The sequence below is a fragment of the Netta rufina genome (assembly GCF_964035555.1).
Source record: "Netta rufina genome assembly, chromosome: 17".
Classification (NCBI taxonomy): Eukaryota; Metazoa; Chordata; class Aves; order Anseriformes; family Anatidae; genus Netta; species Netta rufina.
The window spans coordinates 12,490,382-12,515,998 of record NC_140141.1 but is presented as its reverse complement, the minus strand read 5'-3'; the positions used below and the strand labels follow the sequence as shown (position 1 = coordinate 12,515,998).

At 48.3% G+C, this 25,617-nt stretch overlaps 4 protein-coding genes across 6 annotated transcripts in view; 2 read left to right on the top strand and 2 right to left on the bottom strand.

Annotated features, from left to right (window-relative positions):
* SBNO1 (strawberry notch homolog 1) overlaps positions 1 to 2,341 on the bottom strand; it is a 33,200-nt gene extending 30,859 nt beyond the window's left edge. Inside the window, exon 1 of one of the 3 annotated variants that reach the window (XM_084297212.1) lies at positions 2,206 to 2,341. The gene's annotated coding sequence lies outside the window, so the exon portion shown is untranslated. Of the gene's footprint in view, positions 1 to 1,361; positions 1,468 to 1,542; positions 1,661 to 2,205 lie in introns of those variants that run through there. The other 2 variants (XM_084297213.1, XM_084297214.1) reach the window with 2 other exon arrangements.
* Positions 2,342 to 6,403: 4,062 nt separating this feature from the next.
* Positions 6,404 to 16,714, top strand: KMT5A (lysine methyltransferase 5A). Its single transcript, XM_084297144.1, has 8 exons — positions 6,404 to 6,525; positions 6,847 to 6,941; positions 8,951 to 9,107; positions 10,239 to 10,455; positions 11,209 to 11,293; positions 11,654 to 11,713; positions 12,679 to 12,869; positions 13,982 to 16,714. The coding sequence occupies exons 1-8, from the start codon at positions 6,516 to 6,518 to the stop codon at positions 14,190 to 14,192; spliced, it is 1,026 nt and encodes a 341-aa protein (XP_084153270.1). The 5' UTR covers positions 6,404 to 6,515; the 3' UTR covers positions 14,193 to 16,714.
* A 1,420-nt stretch (positions 16,715 to 18,134) lies between these two features.
* Positions 18,135 to 22,301, bottom strand: RILPL2 (Rab interacting lysosomal protein like 2). The gene is made up of 4 exons (XM_084297627.1): positions 21,936 to 22,301; positions 21,032 to 21,183; positions 18,835 to 18,945; positions 18,135 to 18,376 (listed from the first exon to the last, which is right to left on the bottom strand). The coding sequence occupies exons 1-4, from the start codon at positions 22,281 to 22,283 to the stop codon at positions 18,352 to 18,354; spliced, it is 636 nt and encodes a 211-aa protein (XP_084153753.1). The 5' UTR covers positions 22,284 to 22,301; the 3' UTR covers positions 18,135 to 18,351.
* A 214-nt stretch (positions 22,302 to 22,515) lies between these two features.
* SNRNP35 (small nuclear ribonucleoprotein U11/U12 subunit 35) lies at positions 22,516 to 24,412 on the top strand. Its single transcript, XM_084297625.1, has 2 exons — positions 22,516 to 22,543; positions 23,113 to 24,412. Exon 2 carries the CDS (start codon positions 23,116 to 23,118, stop codon positions 23,911 to 23,913), a length of 798 nt encoding a protein of 265 aa, XP_084153751.1. The 5' UTR covers positions 22,516 to 22,543; positions 23,113 to 23,115; the 3' UTR covers positions 23,914 to 24,412.
* The last annotated feature ends 1,205 nt before the right edge of the window (positions 24,413 to 25,617 follow it).

Here is a 25,617-nt window from a genome sequence, read left to right as displayed (position 1 = left end):
CTCTGGCATGCCCAACCTGCAAACTTGGTTTTAATGCTCAGCCTGCAACCCTACCACAGTTAAGCAACTAGTTCTCCTTTTATGAGGAGGAGCTTTCTGAGGAACACACGTCACTTAAGCTATATTGGAAGCCATGTGAGGTATCATGCAAATCGTGATGCAGCACTGAAAGGCAGATGTGTACCCCGGCTGCCTGACCTGTGCACTAGTGGCAGCAGAAACATTTCACAATCCCATGGCAGCCTCGCACAAGAGATGTGTGAGGGCTGTTAACTCCCAGTCCCACTCTATGGGATTCGCTGGATATCCACAGGGGTTCAGCTCGTCCCAGCTTTTGCCTCTAGAAAGTAGCCTGGGTAACAACAACAGCAACAAAAAGCCTGACCTCAAACCCAATCCCTTCTGCTCCTTTCCAGCCACTACCCAATCAAGGAGTACAAGGCTAATTACCGAACTCACCCATGCTTTCACGCTTTAACCTCAGGACTACTGGCTAACGCTGCAGTTAAATGCACAAAGTTATCTTCAGATTTCTGTGAAAAGCAGCCCAGTCCTGTAAATACCCTGCCAGTTGTTCAAACACTGCTTTTCTCCCCAAAGAGAAACCCACGAGGACACGAGGCACAGCTCAGGATAGCACACCGTGGGATTCAGCTCTGCCCTAAAGCTCTCTCCCAACTGCCTTATGAATTTTACAGCAGGCAGGACGTACAGAACCAAGATGGGAAATCCAGCTTTTTTTTTCCTTAATATTAGAAGGAAAAACAATGCAACGATTTGACATGAAGTCAGCTTTCAGACTAGACACATAGAGGTTAAGTTAGCTGACAGGAAAGGTTTTTAAGAAATAAAAACCCAAAAGAGGTGATCACAGCACCCGAACACCAGAACCCTTCCTCAGTTCTGCCGTGGGAGTCAGTTCCAGGTGTAACCCAAGGCACAAGCTCCTTGAGCAGCTATCAACCTGTTCTGACACCAAAGAACTTGTCCGGACAGTAAGACAAACTACCCATGTTTTTATTTTTAAAGACTAAGATCACATTAAAATATAACAGCACACCAGCAAGAAAGAAAGATAACAGAAAAAAAAAATCTGAATGTCATGCTCTTACACAACTCCTACCGTAGTAAATTATTTGCTTGACATCATCAAGTTCTTCAATTTAAGAGACTCGCAGAATATCCTGGTATTTTGACTCGCTACTTTAATCCAGACAATTTATGTACTTCAAAGGCAAACAGCCTATCGCTGAGTTAAGAATTAACTACAGGTTTTGTGTTTTTGTGTAAGAAATCATCGTTTGTTCACGCTAATAACTTAACACGTTAATTTAAATGGTTTTTACGCGTAAGGTACTAACCTAACCTTTAGCAGGCACCAAAGACCAAGAACCACACCGCAAGCACCTAGAGAAAGAGCTCCGTACTCCTCGTTTCTCCCCTCCAACAAAGCGCGGAACCCGGCCAGCCAAAAATAACAGCGGGACGAACGGGAGGGAGCCCCGCAAGGCCTCCCCCCCCCCCCCCCCCCCCCCCACGCACCTCAGGGCTCGGTAGGGACGCGGGGCCCGCTCCCCCTGGCAACCCGGGGGCGAGGCGCGGCGGCCCCGCAGGCGGCCGGGGGGAGCCGGGGGGGAGCCGCCGCCACGTGGGGCGGACAAAAACTTCCGGGTTGGGCCCGGAGCGGCTGCGTAACCCCGGTACCGGGGGGCGCTTGGGCTGCGGAACGCCGGTACCGGGAGCTGCCTGGCTGCGAGGCCCCCCCCGCACAACGAGGAGAAGGGGAAAGGGCGCAGGGAGCACCGCGAGGCACCAGGAATCCCCTCCGCGGGCAGCGCGGCGGCTCCGCAGCCCTGAGCCGAGCACAAAGGAGCCGGGGGGAGCCGCGGCGGGGAGGCCGGGGGCTGAGGGGAGAGGCCGGGGGCCCAGGGGAGGCCGCCCGCCCCCGCTCCTCACAGCCCCGCGGGGCTCCCCGCCCGCCCGAGGCCCAGCCCGGCCCCCGCCCCGCTCCCAACCGCCCCCCGCCGAGGCCCGGCCCGCGCCCAGGCGCTGAGACAGGCTCGGGGCCCGCCGCCACCCCCGGCCCCTTTCCCCTCAGAGCCCCCCCAGGCCCGGGCTGAGGCGCTGAAGGAGCCCCGGGAGGAGGCCTCGCCGCGCAGGGAACGCCCCGAGGAGGCCGCGGGGAGCGGCGCGGGGCTCACTCACTCGCTCGCGTCTCGCTCCCGGTCCCGCCGCGGCCGCTCCCCGCAGTGCCCGCCGCCGGCCCCGCCGCTCTCTAACTGCCGGCCGCCATCTTGGCCCTCCCTCCCCTCTCACAGGGGAGGGGAGGCCGGAGGGGGAGGGGGAGGGAAGGAAGAAGGGGGAGGGGGAGGGCCGCCCGCCGCGCCGCCCCACGTGACCGCCGCCGCGCGCCGCCCCCACGTGACGCCAGGCGCTGCCCGCCGCTGGCGCGCGCGCGGCGGGCACGTGACCTGCTCCCCCCCCTTTACCCGCCAAGGCCGCGCGCGCGTCACGTGACCCCGCCCTGGCGCCGCCGCCGCCGCCTCGCGCCCCTCCCCCCCCCCCTCCTCGCCCCCGCCGGGCGTTTTGGCGCGCTCCGGCTCGCGCTCGGCCATCACGTGACGCGCCGCTCCTCTTCCCGCCCCGCCCGGGCGGCGGCCGGCCCCCGGGAGGGGGGAATAAAAATTAAAGTGAAAAATTAAAATAAAAAATAAACATAAAAAAAATAAACGGCGAGAGGCTCCCGAGTTCTTAAAAAAGCGCCGGGCCCAGCCTCGGGGCGGCGGCCGGAGCCGGGAGGGGCCGGGCCGGGCCCGGTTCCCGGGGGTGGGGGAGGGGAAGGCGGAGGCGAGCGGCTGCAGGCGGTCACGTGATCCCGGCGCCTCCAAGATGGCGGCCGCGGCGGGGACGCGAGAAGCGGCGCTCTCGCGAGACCCGCCCCGCGCGGGGCATCATGGGAAGAAAAAAGAGCCAGGGGCTGCGCGGCGGGGGGGGGGGTGGGAGACGGTGCGCATGCGCGGCGGCAGGGCGGGGGTGGCGCTCAGGCACATGCGCGCTGTTGAGGCGATGGGGGTGTGCTTATGCGCATGCGCGCCGCTGAGGCTCCGCGGAGGGGTGCTGTGCTGAAGCTCAGGCGCATGCGCAGTGCTGAAGCGGCGCCTGAGGCGGCGGAGCGGGGCCGGTCCTGAGGAGCCGGGGGGGGGCTCGGCCCCGGCCCGCCGCCATCCGCGGGGCTCTCCGGGGGTCTGCGGGGCTTGGGCACGCTCCTGCGCCTCCCCCCCGGCGTTGATCGCCCCTTTCCGCCGCTCCCCTGACAGGAGCTGCCCGACCCCTTGAGGAGAATGCGGTCGAGGCCGGCCTGGGGGTGCCCCCTGGCCGTGCCCCCACACGGCTCGGCCCTGCCGGGTGGGCCGCAGGGTGTGGGAATCGCTGCCGCAAAGACCTGGCTGCTTGAGAACCCGCCGGCTGCATGGGCTGGCTCTACGTCTGGAGAGCATTGTGCCACTGAAGGCCCTCAGACTCGTTTTTTTTGCTAAAAGGAAGGCTTTCGTCAAAAGGTTTACCCAGTTGTGTAAGAATGCAACAGTTTCGAAGGATTTTCACAAAGCTGAAGCAGGCATAAAGCGTGGGCGGTAGTGAAATCTGTTTAAAATGTTAAGTACTGCGCATTCAATTTTATCCAAGTCCACCCCCTTCTTTTTATTACACAAAAATCAAGCAATAAAAGTTAGGCAATTTAAGATCTAAGTAATTTAGATCAATCAGTGATGCTTCAGACACTAAATGGAGGAAAAGATGACAGACGGCTGGCCAGAGATTAGAACAATTTAAATGGCACCTCACTTCTCGACTGTTGCCCTCTACATACCTCAAGTAAAGGCACAAAGGAGTACAGGTCACGTGCAGCATATTTAACGCTAAATGCATCTGAACAGCACCACACAATCATGACAAGAAAGTGACATTTCTGATGTCTTGAGTTGAAAAGGCCCAGGAGCAGAGTTTATGATCATCCTTGACTGGGAGGTGAGTAACTCGCTGGTGGCACTGCTGCTCCCTGCTCACGTGTAATTACCACATGAAGAGCTATTTCCCTATGACCTGAAATATGAACTAAGTATGTCACTGAATGCACTTTTTGGTTAGAGAAATTATTTTTTTACCACTGGGTACAAAGCATTTACAGGGTAGATGCTACTCTGAATGTATTTTTATAATCAGGGAAATGGAATTGATGCCTACTAACATTTTTCTATACAACTTTGCAAAATAACATTGCTTAGCGTAGTATTCAGCAGTTACCCTCAAGGCATTTATTTTTACTTCCTTTCCGAGGGAGAGGTACAGTGGCTGAAACACAAAATTGTCAGCATTTCATCTCGTAGAGAAGCAAGCTGTGTAAATGTTGTGATGCTTCATCGCAAATTTGACAGGTGGGAAAGTGAGACGCGCAGCAATCACTCGTGCTCAGTTGGAAATACTTAACAAGTGTGTCTTTGTGGTGTGTCTGAAAGAAATTTAACTGTCAGATTCAGAGGCACCCAGTCCTAAAAAGACGTTTAAGAAACGAGTTGAAGTGTTAATGGAGACTGGATGTATTTACTCTTGAAATTTTCTTTCCTTTCTGAGCACACCCTGTGCCTTTCTCATTATTTCTCTTGCTGTCCATTTCACATTTCACTGTCAGAAGGCAGTGCTCCGAGGAGCTGCTCCAACACTCTCTGGGAGATGAGAATTGGGTCACTGGGTTCCACAGCTGGTGCGAGGAGGAGCCCTGCTGCTCTCTCTGGAGCACTCGGCAGGCCGACGCTGCGCGCCGAGTCACGGTGACTGGCACTGGCAGCAGGCACATCCTCCGTGGGCTGCGGGCCGATAACGCTGGAACTTCCCCTCGGCGCTGGCTTTTTGGCCACAGCTCCCCGAGGAGCTGACGCGGGGAAACCAGCCCCTTCTGGGGAGCGGAGGCCAGCTGGGGATGACGCTGTTTTCTTTGTTGCTCTAGAGATGAAAATGATTTAGCTTGCTTTGCCCTCTAGCGGCTGCCTGGACGGCTTCGATGCCAACTCGGTTGCTTTGTTATACATACATAAAATATTAAGAAATATCTGAGATTAAATAAAAATAAACTGAGCAAAGCGATAGGAAAGGAATTTCCAGACCTTCCCCAGGATACAACAAATACTATTCCCAAATTACTGCAGGAAGGGAATCGTCATTAACAATTTATGCAGGATTTTTTTCCCCCGTGACATCGTAGTCATGTCAAAAGCACAGCGTGAACTGGGGTGGAAAAATCAGCCCAGATTCTGCCAAGAGCTCCAGTGCTTCTCCAGAGAGCCTGGTGTGCCTGTCGTAGTGGGGCTGCCTGAGGACACGATGCCCAGCTGGCAGCAGCCCCTTGTCTGCTAAATTTACAGAAAAATGCCCTACATTGGGGTCACCTCCCTGAAAAGCGGCAGCGTTGCCACTGAGGGCACAGAGCTGGGCTTCTGCTGCCTTTTCTCAAAGCACCTGGGCACCTCCTGAAGCTCACAGTGTTGCTTTTTATTTATTTTCTGTTTTCTTCTTAAGGAGAGTGGTAGTTTTCATTGGTACCGACACCTTCAGCAGGTTGACAAAGCCCTGTGTGGATACCCAAGAGGACAAGTGGCCACTGCTAAGCTGCCGGTGGGCAACCATTCGCCACGGTGGAGGCACAGGGGCCGCGCGGCTGTCGGTCCATGCCCCGGGCACGCCGGTCGCTGTCGTTAGAGGAGTCCTAAAAGGGAAATAGGGCAGAAATAAGGGAGCCTGGCGGCGCCTTGCTGCTCGGTGTCACTGCTCTGCTTGGCCATGCGTGCGCGGCAGCTTCCTGACTTCGCACTGCCAACACAGAGCCTCCCGCTGGTGCGCGCCGCGCCGCCGGTTCCCCTTCACCCGGTTCCACTCCCTCGTGTCCCGGGTTTATCGCCGGTTCCACCCCGCTGACGCCAATTCCCCGGTATTTCACCGCATGCGCTTGGGGCTGCGAGCAGGGCGCTCACGGCCCTGCAGGTGCTTCGGGCGGCCGGGGCGGCCCCGCCGTTCCCTGCTCGTTTTATTCCGGTACCCTTGGGGCGCGCCCGGTGCCGGTGCGGGGAGGGCCAGGACGGGCCCCGGTGGCGCCCTCCCCGCCCCCACCCACGTGGCGCAGCCCCGCGCCTTTGGGGGCGGTCCTCCTGCTCTCCGCCAATCAGAGCGCCCGTTGCCCTTCGCGCGGGCCAATCAGCGCCCGCGGAACGCGCGTTTAAACGCCGTTCCCGGGAGCTTGCCCCAGCTCCGTTTGACACGGAGAGGGCGGGGCTGCGCCAAGACACCCAATCAGAGGGCGCGGCAGCGCTTACTGACAGCGCTCTGAACCAATGGGAAGGCGGCGCAGGGCGCGGCGTCTCCCCGCGGAGCAGTTGGCGGCGGCGGGGGAGCTCCCGGGGAGGGCGGCGGCGGAGCCCGGCCGCGGGGGGCTGCTGAGCGCCGGGCCCGGCCGCGCCGCCGCCGCCATGGCGAAAGGTGCCGGAGCTCTGAGGGGCGAGGCAGCAGGGCCGGGGGTGGCGGCGGGGTCTCCGCGGCGCGGGGCAAGGCGGCGCTCGGGGCTCCCGGCGGCTGCGGGGCGGCCGGGGCGCGGAGGCTCCTCCCGGGAGGTGCCGGCGGGACTCCTCCCCCGCGCGGTGTGCGCAGCTCGCCGGGAAGGGGCTGGGCCGCCGCGGCTCGGCCTGCCGGGAGCAGCGAGCCCTTTAAACATGGCGCAGGCCGCGGCGGGCGGGCGATGACGGCGGCCCGGAGGCAGCGCCGGCCATGGCTCAGCTGCCGCTCTTCTCCTCTCGCTTCTAGGGAAGAACATGCCCAAGGCCAGGGCGGGCGGCGCGGAGGAGGCGAGCCCCGAGAACGCCGAGAGGAAGGGCCCCGGCCGCCCCCGGGCCGGTGGGGTAAGCGCTGCTCGGGCCCCGAGCGGGGCGGGAGGCTCCTAGGGCCTGCCGTGACCCCCGGTTACCCTCACAGGGCGGTAGCGGCCGTGCGGAGCCTCGGCTACTCGGGAGCTGGGCCTGTGGGGTTCCTGGGATGGGTCAGGAATGCGGGGAGTGTGAGGGGGGTAGGGCTGCGGCCGTGTCCCTCTGTGCCCTGCTGCCAGCTGTCCTGAGAGTGCCCGGTGCTGCTGTCAGCCAGGCTGCAGGCCCCAGGGTGGGTGATATTCGTGACATTTCCTGTGCCCTGTGGTCATCCTAGAGGTATCTAGCTAGAGGTTGGTAATCCCTTTGCGTTTAAGTCTCCGTGGAAATAACAGTGGGTATTGTATCAAAATCCAGCCTCCCTCAGCAGCTCTTAATGTGCTCTGCTGTGCTGAGAAAATGTTTGCTCTAGGTCTGAAGCCTGGCACAGACAAAGACGTGGCAGCCGTGCCTCTGTAGCTGACAGCGCAGCAGGAGGGGAATTGGGAACTGGGGAGGAGGCTGTGCTGAAAAAGTGGCTGTTTAGTGCCTGCTAACAGCAAGCTCAAAGCCAGGAGGCTTCTTTGGCAGGTGAACTGCTGCAGTTGGCTGCTTCTGTCTTTCTCCGGAAATGCCCATATTTTAGGTTCTCACTAAACTCAAAGACTTTCTCAGTGCAGGGTTCACTGCTTGCATTTGTTAAAATGCAGTGCTTTTGTAGCACTTAATCCTTACAGTCAAATGGAGTTGCTCCTTCTCAGGTTGTTCTGCTGCAAGCTTAATTCTTACTGAAATTTATTTATGCTCTAAGATTTGAGCCTTTAACTGGCTTTATTTTGAGTATGAATTATGTACGCACTGAGTATGTTACTCATGTCTTAATAACTATTAAAATTATTGTTGGTATTCTATTGCATGCTTTGTTTACTTTACTGGTTTTATGGGACAGCATACACCGGACCATTAGTTTAGTCAAGTGACATCTTTGAGCTATTTTGTTTTTTAACCAATGAGAACCTTTGTATGCTTAAAAAGGAGGCATTTTTTTGTTGTTTCATCTGGGTTGCGGTGCCTGTAAGTGCTTTTAGTTGAGTCGAAATATGCCAAGGCAAGCTTGCTCTAGCCAAGCTGCCTCTGTTTGCCCAGACACTGAGGCTCACAGTTGCAATCCGTGTGCCCTCTGCACACAGTGCAGTCAGGTCTGGCCAGGTGGCAGAGACCATAAAAGCAAAGGCAGCCCAGCTCCACGGAACTGCTAGGTCTGTGCTCCTCACGGCTGCTGTTCTCCGAGCCTGAGCCCACACACAAACCCTGGTCTTTGTGGTGTTTAACCACATCAGAGCCTTCACCATTATCCTCCTGGGACCACGTGTTTTGCCCAGGCTCTTATGTGTTTTTTATGCTGTCAACAACATCTAGACTTTATTTTGTGTTATAACGGATAAAGAAAAGATAGCATTGTTTATCTCCCAGACCTTACTGAGAGATGTCACTCAAAGTAGGCTGTCCAAAACTGATTCCTGTCCTCAGTGTTGCTCAGTAGAGCATATAGTTAATGGCAGTGATATTTGATGCTTTACAAGAGTGTTTGGGCAAGCTCGTACCTCTCTGACTGTGAGAGATATGTCTGAGGCTTGTGCAGTTCCTGCTGTGTTATTTGTACTTCTCTTGGCTTGCACTCTGAATAGCTTGGTTATTTTTTTAGTACCAGAGTTCACATTCTGAAGCACAGGACGGAAACTGTAGTTATGAATATCCCATCCTACCACATTTCATGTGAGCCTCTTCTTGAACTAAAAGTTTGCATTAGTAAAGTTCTCCAAGCGCTTACCACAGTTATGTTTTCATGTAGTAGAAATAGCAACGGTAGCAAACATGAGGCATTACGGCAATATAATTTACGTTTGCCCAGTCAGCTGTCAGCCTTGTTTTTGCAGCGCGTTGTGGATACCAGCTGGAGGTTCCTGGCACGTCTGTAACGTACTGATTTTTGTGTGGCTCTGTTTTAGGAGAATGTGTTTGTTGGTCAATCCAAAATCTGCAGCTACCTGAATCCTAGCAAAACTCCTGGTGCTCGCCCCCCACTTCAAGAAGAAAACTCGGTCATGTATCACGAGGTGAAATGTCAGGGCAAAACACTAAATGAAACCAACAGAAAAGGAGATGGTAAGCTTGATATTTGGATTATTGGCTTTATGAGACATTCTTTCCTCCTCCCTTCCTAGTTTCAGAACCTCAGGAGGCCAGGCAGCTCCCTGCCCCGGTCGCTTTCCCAGTCCTACAGCTCTTATCAGCAAACAGAGACTCTATGGGGGTGATGGTGTCCTTATCCTTTTCAAAACTTAGGCCCTGGATTTACAGGGCATTGATGGAAAAACAGATCAGCTAGTTTCTGTTTAAAGGTGCAGTTGTTAACTGTGGTAATCTGTCAAAATGTTCTGATGCAAACACTTGTAGCAAGTAGGTGTTTTAAGCCCCATTTAGCACAGGTTTTCTGGGACCTGAGAGCTTTAGCTCCCAAGTTTTAACAAGAAGGTGAAGATGGCTTTAGCCTGTTCTGCAGAGGAATTGTGGCCTTTCAGCTGTGCTTCATTTCTCTACTGAGATCGAAGCATCTGTTTTGTCATGTGGGGCTTCAACCTGGTAATTTGCCTTATATAAAAACTTTATTCAGTCTTAAGGCATGCTTATTTACCTCTAAATCAGTGAGCTGAGCAGGAGGATGTGGTCAGCTCAAGGTATGATGCACTCAGCAAAGAAAATGGAATGGGCGTGGATTAGGCTTTTTCTTGTAAGTGTCTGACCTTTGGATTCCTGAGTGGTATTGACTGCTTTTTACCAGCCTGTGAGGCTATTGATCACAGCAGTGCAGGATCCAGAGACCTGTGCTCCTTCAGTGCAGGGTGCTGATTCATCAGTAGCAACATGATAGCTTAGAATGCCAAAGGCACCGACTGGCAAACTGAGCACTTGGCTCAAATACCGCACTGAAGGTGCTACGGGTTCAGGTCAGGTTTGCTGTTCAGTTTTCCAATCATGACAAGGTACTCAGGCTCTGTTTTATCTTTTTCTCTGTTCATGCCTCCCTCTGTACTGCATGTAGTGTAGCAATGAGTGCTCAAGAGTCTAGTAAGTGTCTGGGTTCTAGCACAAAGAGATTGTATCATTCATTCCCTTCCTCTTTCTCCTGTTTGACAGAACTAGAAACTTGGACTAGAAACCATTGGAATTCATTTAAAAGCACTCTGGTATAGATGATCTTGAGTTCAGAGCCTTACTTTATTTTCCTGTCACCAGAAAAAAAGAATGGTAGCAATATAATTGAAGGTGCTATGAAACCAGACGACCAGAAAGATAAAGAAAGTGGGTGCAATACTCCGGTACCCTCTTCTGATCAAAACCAAGAAACTGCAGAAACTGAGAAGACGCCCCTGCCTTCCGATGGTGCTGATGAGGCCAATGCAAAGCCAGCTCAGAAAAAGATGGTTAAAACAAAACGCGGACCAAGGAGAAAGTGAGTGTCTTCTGAATTGTAAAAGCTCTTCTGCTTTATGTCCTTTTGTACTGGGAGGCTTGATCTACATCTTATGCTCAGGGGAGGTATAGTCAGACTTGTCATTAATGTTTCTCTTGTTTGTTTAAGCACATGGCTATGTTGGAGGGAATAAATTTTAAATATGACTTTTCCTCAAGAATAGCATGTTTGAAAATATAAAATAGCACTCAAAGTACGCATCTTCATGCAGATTACCTTTTCCTGCAAGCAGGGCTTGTGTATTTTAACTGAAGTGAAATACTTGCTGATCACCTCTAGAAAATGAAATTAACGAACCATTAAGACCTACTTTTCTGTGGACAAATGGGAGTGTATCTTGCCAGAAACAGGATATTGGATTAATTGCAGATGGTGGCTTTCTGGCTGAGCTGGAACCCTTTCTCATGTTATTGCAGTGATGTAACCTAATATTAATGAATTCTTTGCCAAACGGTTTATTACCTAAATTTTAGAGACCCTTCTGGAAAGGGCAATAGGGATTCAGAGTTGTTTCAGTTGATTTCCAGTGGTATCTCATTCCTGTGGATAAAGGACTAGTAGAGGATGTAGCTCATGGCTTGGGAGGAAAAGCAGTGATGAGAAACATTGATTCATCTTGATCAACTTTCACCATACCAAGCTGAAAGCAAAAACTTTTTTACAGGTACTTGTTCTAGAGGTGTAACTTCAGAAATAGTCTGATGTGTGATCCTTATTTTTCCTATTCCTTAGAACGCAAGGAAGAACCCCAAATCGAAAAGTGACAGATTATTACCCAGTTAGAAGAAGTTCCAGGAAGAGCAAATCTGAATTGGAGGTAGTGCTTCTTGTTAAAATCACATTGCTTATAATGTTGCCATTTAATTGAGTGTTTGAGAAAGCATATAACTATCAGTGTTTCCACTATGTGGAAATGTTAATGGTAATGTTAGCCAGTTCACTGGTATTGTTAAAAACACTTCTAAAGTACAGAGATGTTGATCCATTTCTTTTAACATAGAATCTAGATGATGATACATCTTTGGGGCGGGAGGGTAGAAGTCTCTACAATTTTAGGAGGATGGGATGGTTTGGAAAAATGAGTGTCACTGTCTAATTGTTTACTCTTAGCTCTGGTACAAACTACAAAATCTGAAAGAATAACGTGGCCGTGTGTTTTGTCTTTTTTCTTCCCCAGACTGAGGAAAGGAGGAAAATAGATGAACTAATTACAAGTGGGAAAGAGGAAGGAATGAAGGTAATTGCAGTGTCAACCCGAGTAGCTGGGCAGTCTGTTGCTCTTAATCTGTTTAAAGAGAAAGTTGCAGAACTCAGAACTGTTCCAGTTCCTTGGTAGAAAGATGAAAGTGGAGCACACTGTCTACCCCTTTTGAATGGGTAATACTTGACTCTGAAGAACATATTCTTCCAAAAATGGGGTTAGATATATCCTCTTAACTGTAATATGTACAAAAGGTAATACCCATATACCCACTGAATGGTTACAAATTCTCTTATCCTGTGTACAGCTAGTTGCTGTGGGTTCTTCATTATGGCACTGAAGCTAATTGATTCTACTGGTTCTCTTCCCAGTGGCAGCAAATGTTAGTTATTGGCACCAGCTGCTTACTGTTTGGGTTACTCTGACCACCCCTTCTAGAGTTTAAAGCAGAAGTAGCTCCTGGAAGTGCAAGAGAGCTGTGAACCTCCCCCCCCCCCCCCCCGCAGTTAACACTGGATCTTCTAGGATGGTGATTGGATAACTTTCTTGGAGTGGGAGAGTTGCCCAGGTTAGGCTGGGGGCAAAATAATAAAATACACTAGTGAGTGACAAATGTGACTTCTGTGATTGATCTTTCTGTACCTCTGACATTTCTTCCTGTGCCTGCTGATGGTGCCCTTGAAATGGAAAAGCTTAGTCCCTCAGTAGGTAGTTTAAAAGGAAAAATGGATAACTTCTGTGTATGTAATTTATTTAAAGTAATTCTTAGTTCCTTTTTATCAAAATCCATGGTAACTTGTAGGTTGCATCTTGAACTCATCCTGATTCTTCCATGATATCATGCATTGTGCTTCCCCAGCTCTGTCTGTAACACATTAAAAACTGCTACGGCATGGTGTTTGTGACAAATGTGACGCACGCTCATTTCCTAGTAAATGGCATATTTGCAGTCATGTAAATACTTTGTAATTTCCCAGCTGATTTTCTTTTCAACTCAACAGATTGATTACATTGATGGCAAAGGGAGAGGCGTAATTGCTACTAAACATTTTAATCGAGGAGAATTTGTAGTGGAATATCATGGGGATCTCATAGAGATCACTGATGCTAAAAAGCGGGAAGCCGTGTATGCTCAAGATCCATCCACAGGCTGCTATATGTACTATTTTCAGTACCTCAGCAAAACGTACTGGTAAGCTTCTTTGGACTTAAGTGTAGTAGTTGAGCAGTAGAAACTTTGAATGCTGGTTTTTCTTGTGTTGTTTTCATACAATTTTTATTGGGAGCCATGAATTAGGGAATTTTCTTGAAGCACTTCCACAGTCCAAGAGCCTCCTGTACCTCAAAGCTAAAAGGAATGGCAGTTTGTACTGTGCTTCAGAGAGTCATCTATGTGGAAAGCTGTATCCGCTTGGATGAGGCTTACAGCTTTGCCACTTATTTCTGCCTCAACTCACTGTTCTGTAAAATTGTTTACTTCTCCTGAGTTCTAATGATTTCTTCGAAAAGCAGTACGGACAGACCCTGTAAGAGAAACACCTCCTTCAGCTGTACTTGACTGGGTCTTTCTTTCTCTAGTACCTGGCAACAACCTCATGTGCGTGCTTTATCACTGCTGTTTTGTTTGCCCCAAACTCCGATTCTTCTAAAGCAAATGCTCTACCTTCTTTCTTCCTTGGCCGATGCTACTATAGACTGGAGTGTGGGTTAGTTAACCTGTCTGTTAATTACCTTGAAGAGCTCTGTATTCTGAGTATCTGCCTTGCAGTCTAGATGTCATAGCAATAGCTGCCATTGCAATTCTTAGAGCACTGAGGCACTAGAGCTTTAAGATGTGTGTCTCTGGAAGCTGGACACATAGCCTTTGGGCATTATCTTCTCTGTGAGTAGAGGCTTTTTCATTTTTCACTTGCTTACTCTGTGGAGACTATTTAGCTTTGACACAGTTTTCTTGAGGGAGATTTTGTGAAGGTATAAAGCCTTTCTGGTGTTGTCCTGCATTTGGGTTGTGCTATTCCTTGGGAACAATTGAGAGCTGCTTAGAAACAGGCAACTTGAGAACATAGTCTGAAGCATTCATTTCTCTGGTAACTTACAAGTCTTCCAGAATTACTTTGGTTAACCTACATAGTTCTTACATACTGTTTAAACATATGAATATTCCGTGATGATATTTTTCCTTCATTTTTTCTGAGCCTTGTGTGAATTCCTAAGTCTTTATCTGTCTTGCACTTTGGTTTTTGTCCCCTGACATGACTTGTGCATGACATGGAGCAATCCTGCACTCTGTTCTTGTTCTTTCAGTGTTGATGCTACAAAAGAAACTAATCGTCTGGGAAGACTGATTAATCACAGCAAATGTGGCAATTGTCAAACAAAGCTCCATGACATTGATGGTGTGCCTCATCTCATACTGATAGCTTCCAGAGACATTAAAGCAGGTGAAGAACTGTTGTACGACTATGGAGACAGAAGCAAAGCTTCCATTGCAGCACATCCATGGCTGAAACACTAACTCTTCATCTTTGGGTGTGATTTTGTGTGTGGGTTTCTATTTTTTTTGGACTGAGCACGCTCTACAAGGAGTCAGTGGATTTTTATTTTATTTTCTCCTGCCCTCATTTCCCTCAGCTTTCTTAGTGGACTGCTTATGGTGTTCTGAGCTCCTTGAAAACTACCTTTTTGCTTTGCAGTTTTTAAATTCCTATTCCAGATCTCCAGGCAGGCTTGAGTAATTGACATTAGATTGCCAAAACTTTTATATTGTAAAAGGAAACCCTCCCTAAAAACTGAACACTTTTTCATAGTGACCCGTGCCACCTGAGCATGCGAAGACCTGCACAGATCGAAACGTAATCATTTGGGTTGTGCTTCTACTTTTGCAATGAAATCTCATGCTCCGTTTTGTGGGGTGATGAACTTGGCATTAGCTTTATGACAGCAGATGTACTTTCGTATGCTGACTCTTACATCCAATGGCTTGTCTACTTGTCAGACTTGTTTACATCCCAGTGCTGACAGGATTTTTTTTGAGATGGATGCTATTGTTTCTATCATTCTCAAATCTGTGTTAGGGATCTAAGTCTCTTCCAGTGCGGTGTCTCTGGCAATGAAGTTTAAATGCACTTGTGCTGAGGGAAATGGATGGTCAAATTGGCTGCTTTCATCAGAGAAATGACTCCAAGCCAAATGTGGATGGATTTTGATAGACTGGGTTGATACTGATTACAAATGTGGAGCTGTAACTTCACAGTGAGAATCAATGCTTGACATTACTTATTTTCTAAATTTGAGATGGTACCTTTTTATAGTTGACGGCTGATTCTTGGAGGTGTCTCCTAGAGGGTTTTAAAGAAGCAAAAGAAGCTCTCTCCAAAAATTTTTTATTGCCTTTCTATGCTAACTAGCCACATCAGAAGCTATTTATTTACTGTGAATGCTTGAAATAGAGCATAGTGGTTCCAAAAATAGGAGTCATCTTCATATGCAGCTTCAAACTGTAATGATGGAGTTCATGCAATGAAGAAAGTAGATTCCTTATTGCCTGGTCCTGTAGGTCTGTCCAGCACGGTCTGGTCCCACTGTCTTAAATGGGAGCTGAGCGTTTGGCATCTTACAGATGTTTGTAACACGACTGTTGGAGAACCAAATGGGTGGTATAGGCGGGCAATATACAATGCAGGTCCTTTATGTTAAAGATTAATTCTTACCGGTTGGAATTTTTGCCAAGGCAGGCTTGGCATGTGTGTAGATGAAGATGGCTGTGAGCCATCAGCCACGCTTGCTGCTGGAAGATGTCGGCAAGGGGTCTGTGGCTCTGTTAATGTCTTCTATTCCTCAAGTCTTGAAGGCTGCAGCTGCTCCAGCTAATGCCCTCTAGGACAATCTTACATGCTTGCCTATGTGATAGGTTAGACAGCAACAACATCGTGGTTGTATGCTCCAGCAGCAAGAGAGGTGGCTTAGTGATGTATTTTTTAAATTAAAAACTTGAAGACAATGTCTCTGTAAAATAAAGAATATATTTATTATTGATGAAGTGGCTGCTATAGTACCTGTCTCCATTGCAGATCGTTAGCATTTTGAAGGAAAGCTGTGAAAATCATTAGCCATTAAATGCTTAATGTTATTTACCATTTAACACTAGGCAAGCTCAGCAGAGAAAGCCTTTGTATTTTCACAATTTCTGAAGGATTAACTGGAGACCTGTTACCTTACATGTACTGAGTTACAAGTAAGCTTCTTTGGCTGACTTGTTCTAGTTGGCAGTGATTTCTCTCCGGTCTCAGTAACAGAGACGCTACAGCAGTGTACAGTACCCTGTTCTAGTAGAGTGCTTCCCTGAAGTCAAAATTGGAATCAAATGCTTCTTTATTTGTTCTTTATTTAAACATTTGCTTGTTCTATATCAGGTTAAATAGCTTAAAACCTCTGTTCTTCAGCATCACTTCCGTAAATGAGAAAGGGAGAATCTCTCCCTGTTTTACATAAAAAGGAAAATGTCTTCTCTGAAATGCTTAACTGGTAATCAAGTAGCACTGCATCGGAAGATGGTAATAAAGCTGATATTGCACTGAGAATGTATCTTTTACTTTTCTAGGAGCTATATATACAAGTGTATGTATATATGTGTGCATATATATGTTTGTGTGTATATATTTCAAAATAATTTTCACAAGAACACACAGTTCTGATTTTATCCTTGTGCCTTATAGGAAGGATTCGCCTTCTAAATAAGGTTTAAAGCACTTAGCAGGGAAAGACGTCCTTGGGTTGGGAGTTAAACGTCTCTCATAAGGCTTGTTCCTCTTTACCGGAGGCAGCAAGGTTGCTTTAGCAGGGCTTTAACCTGCCCTAGCCAAGGAATTTGCTTCCATTCTGAGAGAAGTTGGGCAGTTCACTTGATACCAGACTGGATGGATGCAGCTGCGATGGTGCCGGAAAAGAATAGCCCCAAAAGGTTGGGGTGCTCTTCTGTCCCCTATAACTGGTGAACCCCTGCTTCTAGTTTTCAATAAAGAACATCTTCAGTAGCAACTTGAATAATTGCTGCATTCATTGTCTCCTTCAACTAGCAGTAAAGAAGGGCTATGTTACAGTCTTCTGTACCTCCTTGGCAAGCTGGTACTCTTACACTCATCTGTTTAATTTCTGTACTTAATGGAACAACTTCAGATAAAGATTTGATAGCATAATTACTGTGGGTTTGGGCATAGTCCCCAACACCTCCCCCCATACCCGCCCACCCCCCAAGGATCCTGGAAAATACATCTTTGGATGAATCACCCAGGAATTTGCATTTCAGAACACGTTTACATCTTTCCAGGTCAGATATGTATCCTGGCTGTTGCCAAGGCCTTACATTTTTTTTTTTTTTTCCCTTTAACTATACACCCTTGAAAGAAGATACAGCAACTTCTTCCCTGCTACCATGCTCTAGAAAATCTCAGACATAGGAGCAAGGCTTATCAGTATTTTGAAGATGACAAGATGACAAAGTTATTTCATAATTTCAATGCACTGGCTGTGTTAACTGTAAACTAACCTACCTCGGTCAACCATCTTTGTCACCTTGCTAATTAATGTACAGTTGCCAATAAATTCTGAGCCTGCAGTCCTGCCTTCTGCAGAGCCACGTTTGCATTGTGTGTCTGAGCAGATATGCAAGGTGCCCTACATTTTTCATGCTGCTAGCATATGAGAGGGAATCAAAGGACTTCAGAACCTGCTTTTATTTCTGAAGAGTGTAAGATCATAGTTGGGTTCCTGTCACTTCTCTTTTTATGTCTGTTCAGAGACTACTGCTCTTGAAATTCTGCTTTTTCTAAATGTGGAATCTAATTGGTATTTTTCAAGCTTTTTCTACTCTTCTGTTTGCCCTATATCGTTCTGCTAGTGATAAGTGTCATTACTTAGGCTAATACACAGCTCGTATCAGCTAACTGCAAAATAGAGCTTATGAAAAAAACACAACTGTCTGCCACATAAGGCCCTCAGCTGTCAACTGAAATGTCTAGTGCATCTGTTCCAGTTTGAGTTTGTGCCTCTGAAATGTTACCAGTCCTTGATGTGTGCGAAGCACAATGTGGCTGCTTTTCCCTTGCTGTGCTGTTCTCTATCTTTAGTCTTAACCCTAAAGGGTTGCTCCTGTGTGTGCCCCTCTAATGCAAAGAAGGGCAGAACAAAAGCAACAGGGGACTTTTCTTCAAGCAGTTTAGAAATTGCTTTCCATATAACATCAGTGAGAAGTACAATTGGAATGGGTGCTTCTTTCCCAGCACTTTGCTATGAAGATGTGTGAACGGTATATATCCTTTATAAATAAAATCTAAATCTCATAAAATCATTTTGGGCTGAGCATTTTGATAGGCAGACCAGATAAATGTGTGGCCACAGGCTCTTTTAATAAGAATAAAAAAAACCCACTCATATAAACGTTTATTCTTTCCAGATGGGTAATGTCTGGCAGGAATCCAACAATGCAAAAAGTGTCAAACAGTTTCTAAAAAATTAAGGTAAAATCTTCTGTGAAAAAATATACAACAGAATTCTTAGGAGATTATTCTTTACAGTAAGAGTGATGTTTTATTTTCCAATCCTTGACTCCGAACTCCTTCAGAGGCTTTCAGCAGTGCCATTTCTGAACATAAGTGGTTAAAAGTTCTCAAGGATGTTCATTTTCCATGTTTAAAAGAGAACCTGCAAAAGAAAAAAGTACAAATGGAAAAGCAGGATCATACGGTACGACTGCTGTGTCCTGCTATTTTGGGGGACTTTTAAGGACAAGGCTTGAGCATGTGGGTACTGCGTACAGCTGTGTACATACAATGTAAACAAACCTCCAGGGACAGCTAGCATGAGCTTTCATGTGCTAACAGGGCCCAACTCACACACATTTGTTCTGAAATGCTGATTCTTTATAGAAAAAAGTGATACCCTGCTTGCCAGGGTGGAGCTTGCTTTCCTGTAAAGTACTTTTTCCACAGGAAAGGATTTCCCTATCTAGTTTTAATTTTATAGAGAGGAGAGAACAATGTCCAGCTAACTAGGCCAAAGTTCAGATTTCATCCCTGGATTCACTAAGTGTGAGGCATGTCCTTGTCCCATGTTCTGCCAAAAAAGGTGAAAAAAACAAACAAAAACCAACACAAACTTACAGACGCTTGGTGATTTTCTTCTCTTCTTTGTCCTTGCTGGTTCTTGGGCTGCTGCCATGGGATTTTTTTTCCACTTCTTGAGTTTGGTCCTTTGTCTGTGAGATGATCCCACTGGCAAGAGAAGTGGATTTTTTTTTGTGGTTTTGTGCATAGCATGGTATAGCATTGCTGTCCGCGTTTAGTCCTTCAGTGGGCAGCCTGGGACATGGGTGAGGGGGTGTTCCCAGGACAGGTGCGGCAGCCTGGCCCACTCCTTTTAATGAATTATTCATATTTTCCTTGAATAACTACTGCATTGTAATTTTGCTTAGGCTATGCTGTGATGAGGACACTAAAAAAAAAGTAATGAGCTGACTTTTCAATGAAGGAAAAATGGCAAACCATAACATGAGTGAAAGGGAAGTGTAGTTACATACTGGATTTGTATGAGTCCAAAGACAAAAACAAGATGCTGACACAAATAGTGATGTTTTGCTTGGATGGATCCATTGTACCTTCAGCGCAGCCACAGAGGCTCAGGCCACGCAACTGGGAACAGAAGGGAGATTCCCAGCTTTCCCTGCAAGGCAGGTGAGTGTTCCTCTTTCCATCCTATAGAGCAGAAAAGACAGGCTTTGCCTGAGCTGTAGATTTTGTCAGGCTGCTTTCGTGCTGTTATACTTTACAAGGTTGTAACCACACATTCTTCAGCTTCACCAGCTTTTCCTGCTTGCAATCAGGCTAAATTTTTACCAATTGCATATTACATTGTATTTTTGCAGCATGCTAACTTACTACTTTGAGCTGACCTCTCTTATCTCAAGAACTGAGTGGATCAAAGTTTGTTACTGCAGTAGCTGAAGGCTGGAAGTAGCTAAGCAGCACTGCTTTTTGGCCATCGAAAACACATACACAAGACATTTTAGAATACATGTTCAGATTTATCCTCTTCCCCTGCAGTTTTATGTGAACGCTTAAAGGGAAGGTGTTTTTTGACTTAACCTGTAACACTGCATGAAGAGAAAACCACATGGCTGCTTTTTGGTTCATGTAGTGCTTTGATGCATTTTCTAGGTACAAAGCACCGTGACATTCACTCAAATATGTAAAACATTCATACCGTTAATTTTTAACTTGCCATGTAGAAAGCTGTATAACACAGCTGGGAAATCAAAGGCAAGAAGCTATTCCAATGGTTGCACTGCAAAGGTAGTCAGCTGGGACGGGGAAGTTGGTGCCTCACTGTTATGTGAGAACTGCTGCTGTGCAGACAGTTTGTAAACTGACTTTTTGGATTTAACTTTAACTTCTTGGCTTAACTTGATTCTTACAGACAAGGCAAAGGGCAGGCTTAGCAAATCTAAGAGATTGTTGCTGAGATAACTCAACTGAAATCTTATGTGCTCAGACATTTTGTGTCTAGATTAAAAAGTAATTTCTTGCCCCAAAAAGCTTATAGTAGAGCCAGATGGTGAGGGGCATGGGTGGCTGGGGAGAACAGCCTCGTAGGTGAAGCAATTTGTAGCGCCAAGAGAAAGACCTTTCCTGCAGCCCATCCGTTGGAGCACACTGATTCTCCTAGGCTGTTCCCTTCTAGAAAGGCAGAGATCCTTCTCTGAAAGAACCTGTTTTGCATCATTTAAGTGTCTTACACAAATCCCTATTGGTACTCTTTAAAAATAAAATCTTCTCAATGATAATGAAAGAACTTAAGAGTCTGCTGCCTACATTAATGCTACACTCACTCTGGGGACAAAGGAACAGTAGATAAGCTAGCATACCCCCATTTGTACCCAAGAGGCACGTTGGAGGAGGAAGGAAATTTTGACTAAAGTGAGATGGAAATCCCCATGATCTTCTGGTATGTGGCTTCAGACAAGAATAACACATGTGCAACTGCTGTGACTATATAGGTTAATTTGTGCGCATGAGAATCCAGCTTGTGTGTGGAGTTGCAGTATGTAGACTTTCAGTGGGACAACCACCAGAGCAGGCTGCTAACTGCACAGACTAAGAGAGAATTTAGTTTTAAAACTATATTGCATAGGTACTTCATTGTTCCCCCATATTTCTTCGCTCATTTGTAGGCTCTTAGGAGCACAGATGTCTCTCACATATTTTAACAGTGCCCAGCCTAAATTAGATGCTCAAACCTGCAATACTTTGATCTGATAAGCTCCCCAGACAATGCTGTTAGTTCTTTGCATGATATATATACCTTTTATAGCACTGTAGCTCCTCTTGCACCACTAGAAGCTGAGCTTTCAGCTGGTTACGCTCCTGCAGCACTTCTCGCAGCTCTTGTAACGTGAACCGAGGGCGGTTTGGATCCGTGAGGTCTATTACCATTTTGTCTGGTCCAAGGTTGAGCTGTAAAATAAAGGGGTGAACGTGATCTTGTAACCTGTCATAAACTGGACATTCCTAAAGTAAAATCTCAGACTTTTATAAATCATAGTAACTCTTAGTATCTGTTTTTCACAATCCTGATTTTTTTTTTAAGTAGTTACTGTTTTTCTTATTCTCTGTCTTCCCTAACCAAGTAAGGGGCCTACCTGTGAGGCTCTGACCACATCTAAAACCAGCCTGTTCCAAAGAGTTTGCGATCTCATTTGCCAGGAAGCTGAAAATGAAAGCAAGCTTTTCTGGTGGTGAGAGAGGCTGAGAAACCTATGATCACACCGAAACACTGTAGCGGAGAGACTTCTGTTTTCCTAAGGCCTTTTTCTTAATTTTTTTTTTTGTTTGTTTGTCATGTTCATCAGCTTTCCTTGTGCAGAGTACCAAAGCTTTATTGTACGATAAACGGAAAAGTGTCTGTATGGGACAGACTGGTGCTGAGAGCTGTACAACTGTGGATCCACGCTCTGAAAACCTGCAGCTGTGTGCCTGAACTGCTGCGAGCTCTACATGTAAACCTACAGCGAGGGATCGTGGCCCCTCCGAGACCCCTTGGGCTGCGACAACAGCTTGCAGACGGTGACAAAGGTACCCTCCAACCCCTCTGGTGTGAGCCTGGGTTTCGTGACAGACATGTGGCAGCTCCCAGGGCCTGTCCCCGGGGGCAGGGACCCCCGCAGCTCCCTGGTAGCCCCCGACCCCCTCTGGGGTCCCGCACCCACCTGCGGGGCGCTGCCCGGGGCTCCCTCTCCCCTCAGCGCCTCCACCTCCATCCTCAGGCGGTCCCGCTCCAGCCTCAGCCTCTCCTCGGCCAGGCTGCCGCCGCTCACCAGCGCTTCCAGCATCTCCAGCACCCTGACGATGCTGAACTGCAGCCGGGCCGCGGCGGCTGACGCCCGGGGACCGGCGCTGAGCTGCAGCAGGTCCCGGCCCACCACCGAGGAGATGTCGTACACGTCCTCAGCCGTTAGCTGGAAGGGGCTCTTCTCCAGCGCGCTCTCCGCGCCGCCGCCTTCATCCTCCTCTTCCTCATCTTCTTCCTCCTCCTCCTCCTGCCGGCCGTGCTGCATGCCCTCCGCTGCCTCCCTTCCCCGGGGCGGGCCGGCCGGGCTTAGCACCCCCCCCTCAGCCGCCCTCCTTCCTCCTCCTCCCCGCGGGGGTTTCCATGGCGGAGCCCGCTCCTCGCCCTGCCCCTTCCCCTCAGCGCTCGCCTCAGCCCGGGGGCGGGCTCGGGGGAGGTGGCCGCTGCTCCTCGCCTCCTCCTCCTCCTCCTCCTCCTCCTCCTCCTCCTCCTCCTCCTCCCGCCTGTAGGGCCGCGCCGTGAGGAGAGGTGAGGGGGAAGGGAAAAGGGTTTGGGGCCGGGGGGAGCCCCTCAGGACGGGGGGCGCCGGATCGCAGAGCCCCGGGGCCCTCAGCGCCCGCTCGGCCTCAGGCGGGGGCAGCGCCGGCCGCAGGCTCCGGGAGCCGCGAGAGGGCCCCGCCGGGCCCCGGAGCTGGCTTCGGAGGTTTTATTTTTATTTATTTTCTGAGGATTGTTGTGTTCTGGGAAGAGTTTTTCAGCGTAATGCAGTAGGAGGTGGCCGGCACCGCCCCGTGAAGGGTTTCGCAGCGTTTTATAGATGTTTGTGCTCACGCCAGCTGCTTGCTGCTGTGGAGGCAGAACGCTGCTGCTGGGCCTCAGCACCTACCTGCAGGAGTGTAGGTAACACTGTGGTGTCCTGCTGAAAAATCAGGATCTAACAACAGTGACATGACCATTTTGTCACACTTTTGGGGTTTCTTGGGTGAAAAATGCTGTACAGCAGTGCTAAAAGTGCTTCTCGCACCACCTGATTTTGTTTATAAAACATCAGCAGTGACCTGTGTGTGTAACGCTTATTTATTTATTTTTTCCACCAGACAATGAATGACTGGGCCCCCATAGCAAAGGAATATGACCCCCTCAAAGCAGGGAGCATCGATGGCACGGACGAAGAGCCCCATGACCGTGCCATATGGAGGGCTATGCTGGCACGTTACGTACCCAACAAAGGAGTTACGGGAGATCCTCACCTCACCCTGTTTGTGGCAAGGCTCAATCTTCAGACAACAGAAGAGAAGTTAAAGGAGGTCTTTTCCCGGTATGGAGACATCAGAAAGATCCGTCTGGTTCGAGACTTGGTCACAGGCTTTTCCAAGGGTTATGCGTTTATTGAGTACAAAGAGGAACGTGCTCTGTTGAAGGCCCACAGAGATGCCAACAGGTTGGTTATTGACCAACATGAGATCTTTGTTGACTTTGAACTGGAAAGAACTCTCAAAGGATGGATTCCTCGGAGGCTTGGAGGTGGGTTTGGAGGCAAAAAAGAATCAGGACAGCTACGGTTTGGAGGACGGGACAGACCTTTCCGAAAGCCCATCAATTTGCCAAATGTGAAAAATGATTTCTATGGAGAAGGCTCAGCGGAGAAAAGAAACTTTTCTCGAGAGGGAACAAGGGACTGGAGAACAAGGGACCGAGACCATGAAAGGAGCAGAGAAAAGAGATGGCCAGAAAGGGAGCGGTCATGGGCTTGGGGTGACAGTGAGAGAGAGAGGGACTCCAAAGATGAGAGGAGCAGAGGAAGAGACAGGAAGGACAGGGACAGGAAAGACAGAGAGAGAGACCGGAGCAGAGAGAGAGATACCAAGAAGCAAAGAGATGAAGATAAGCATCGATAGCTGGCAGCACCACGTCTTACAGGAACAATGGGAAGTTTGGGTATGGTGACTATTTTTATCGTCCCCTGGAATATTGTGACCCAAGTCGTGCTGCCCTTAGTGCTGCCTGGGACCTGCCTCTGCTGTCCTGGTAAATGAACTGGTGTGGAGGAGGTGATGCAGCAGGTTTGGCTCCCTGCAGTCTCTGGATAAAGCTGCTGCACCTTCTGGAGGACACAGACGTGATTCAATTGCAGATATCACTGTCAGCTTGGGGCTGTGAGTTGCGTTCCCTGAACCAGCAGCAGTCGTGTTACTGTCTTGTGCCTATGACTTTCACCTGCTAGCAGCTCTCTGTAGTTTGGTTCCTAGTGCAGTTACAATACCTTTTGTTGAATTGTTCTTCGGAGAAATTAAATTCTTCTATTAATATTTTGAAGTGGTGAATACTGTAAGAAATGCACTACATGTACTGGCACCCCACTGAAATTGAGTACACACCTCATTTGATACTCAGCTTGCTGCTTGGATGAGTGTTTGTGAGAGAGCTCCATATTTAATTCTTTATGTGTCAGATGTTCACACTCGTGAGACAGGTGCCCTTTATGAAGTCACTTGTGAAGGAATAGAAATGAAACAATAGCAACAAACAAAGCTTTTGAAAAATGTGGCCCAAACCAGAAGCTGAAGGGAAGAGACTTTATTTTCTTGAAGACACTGGGACAGGTGAGATCTTAGTAATACTCCATCCTTAACTAGTTCTGTAAGGTATGAGAGGCATGTAATAAGAAATCTATTTTTAACATCATGGGAGGGTGTCATTCCCTTTATTAGAGGAATGCACACCGCACAGCAGTAAGCAGGTCAGAAAACAGCCCCAGTCATTATGTCAGAGGTCACTTAAGGACGGTGTCATGGCTCGATGCTGTGGTTGCAGCTGCATCCAGCTCTCCTTTCCTCCTCTCTGCAAGTGAAGTTCTGTCTGTGCAGGGTTTGAATGTTCCAGCAACTGGGCTTGCTGCTGGTTCTACCTGAATTGGGGAAACCAGAGGGCAAAGCACCCTCTATTTTCTGGCAGTATCTGTGTACAGGATGCGTATCCAGACAGGCATCTTCCACTGAGGAGCTTACAGCGTTCCTCAGTGAAATGGAAAGGATCTGTGGTGTTCTTTGCCATCATCAGCAACTCCTAAATATGTGCTAATATATTTTAAGTCACATTCTTGGCAGTTTTTGAATAGCCATATCCAAAACCTTGCCCAGTTTGAGGCTGTATTTCCATTTATAAGCCTTTTTCAGGGGAAAGAAGACAAACCTGTACACTGCATCCCCAGAACAGGTAGTATTAGACTTCCACAAAAAAAAAAAAAAAGGACACAAGTCTTTCAGAAACACTTGTTTTTCAGAAATATTTATTAAACTGTTAAAATGATTTACTGCCCAACCAAAACAAAACCAAAAAAAAACTTCAGTGATCCTGCACTTTGGAGACAGGATTGTTATGTCCCATACCTGACAACATCCCGGCCCCTTTTTTAAAAGCAGATTTTAGTTAATATTGAGAAACTACACAACAGATCTTCAACTCTTTACATACTCATCCCTACGTGCCACCTTCTCAGATGACACTTGGTGTGTATAAACTCAGCGCTTCTAACGTGAGAAGGAGGAGCGAGGTGGTTAATACTAGCAGGTCAGGAGTGACTCATTAGATTTTTGAGGTAA

Excerpts from the sequence above, each read along its gene's own strand:
- RILPL2 (XM_084297627.1), bottom strand. The coding sequence starts at position 22,283 with ATGCAGCACGGCCGGCAGGAGGAGGAGGAGGAAGAAGATGAGGAAGAG. Across the intron at positions 18,946-21,031 it reads GAGCTACAGTGCTATAAAAG|TGGGATCATCTCACAGACAA; the intron begins GTATATATATCA and ends TTCTCTTGCCAG. Across the intron at positions 18,377-18,834 it reads AAGAAAATCACCAAGCGTCT|GTTCTCTTTTAAACATGGAA; the intron begins GTAAGTTTGTGT and ends TTTCTTTTGCAG.
- SNRNP35 (XM_084297625.1), top strand. The coding sequence starts at position 23,116 with ATGAATGACTGGGCCCCCATAGCAAAGGAATATGACCCCCTCAAAGCA.
- KMT5A (XM_084297144.1), top strand. Across the intron at positions 10,456-11,208 it reads AAACGCGGACCAAGGAGAAA|AACGCAAGGAAGAACCCCAA; the intron begins GTGAGTGTCTTC and ends CCTATTCCTTAG. Across the intron at positions 12,870-13,981 it reads TACCTCAGCAAAACGTACTG|TGTTGATGCTACAAAAGAAA; the intron begins GTAAGCTTCTTT and ends TTGTTCTTTCAG.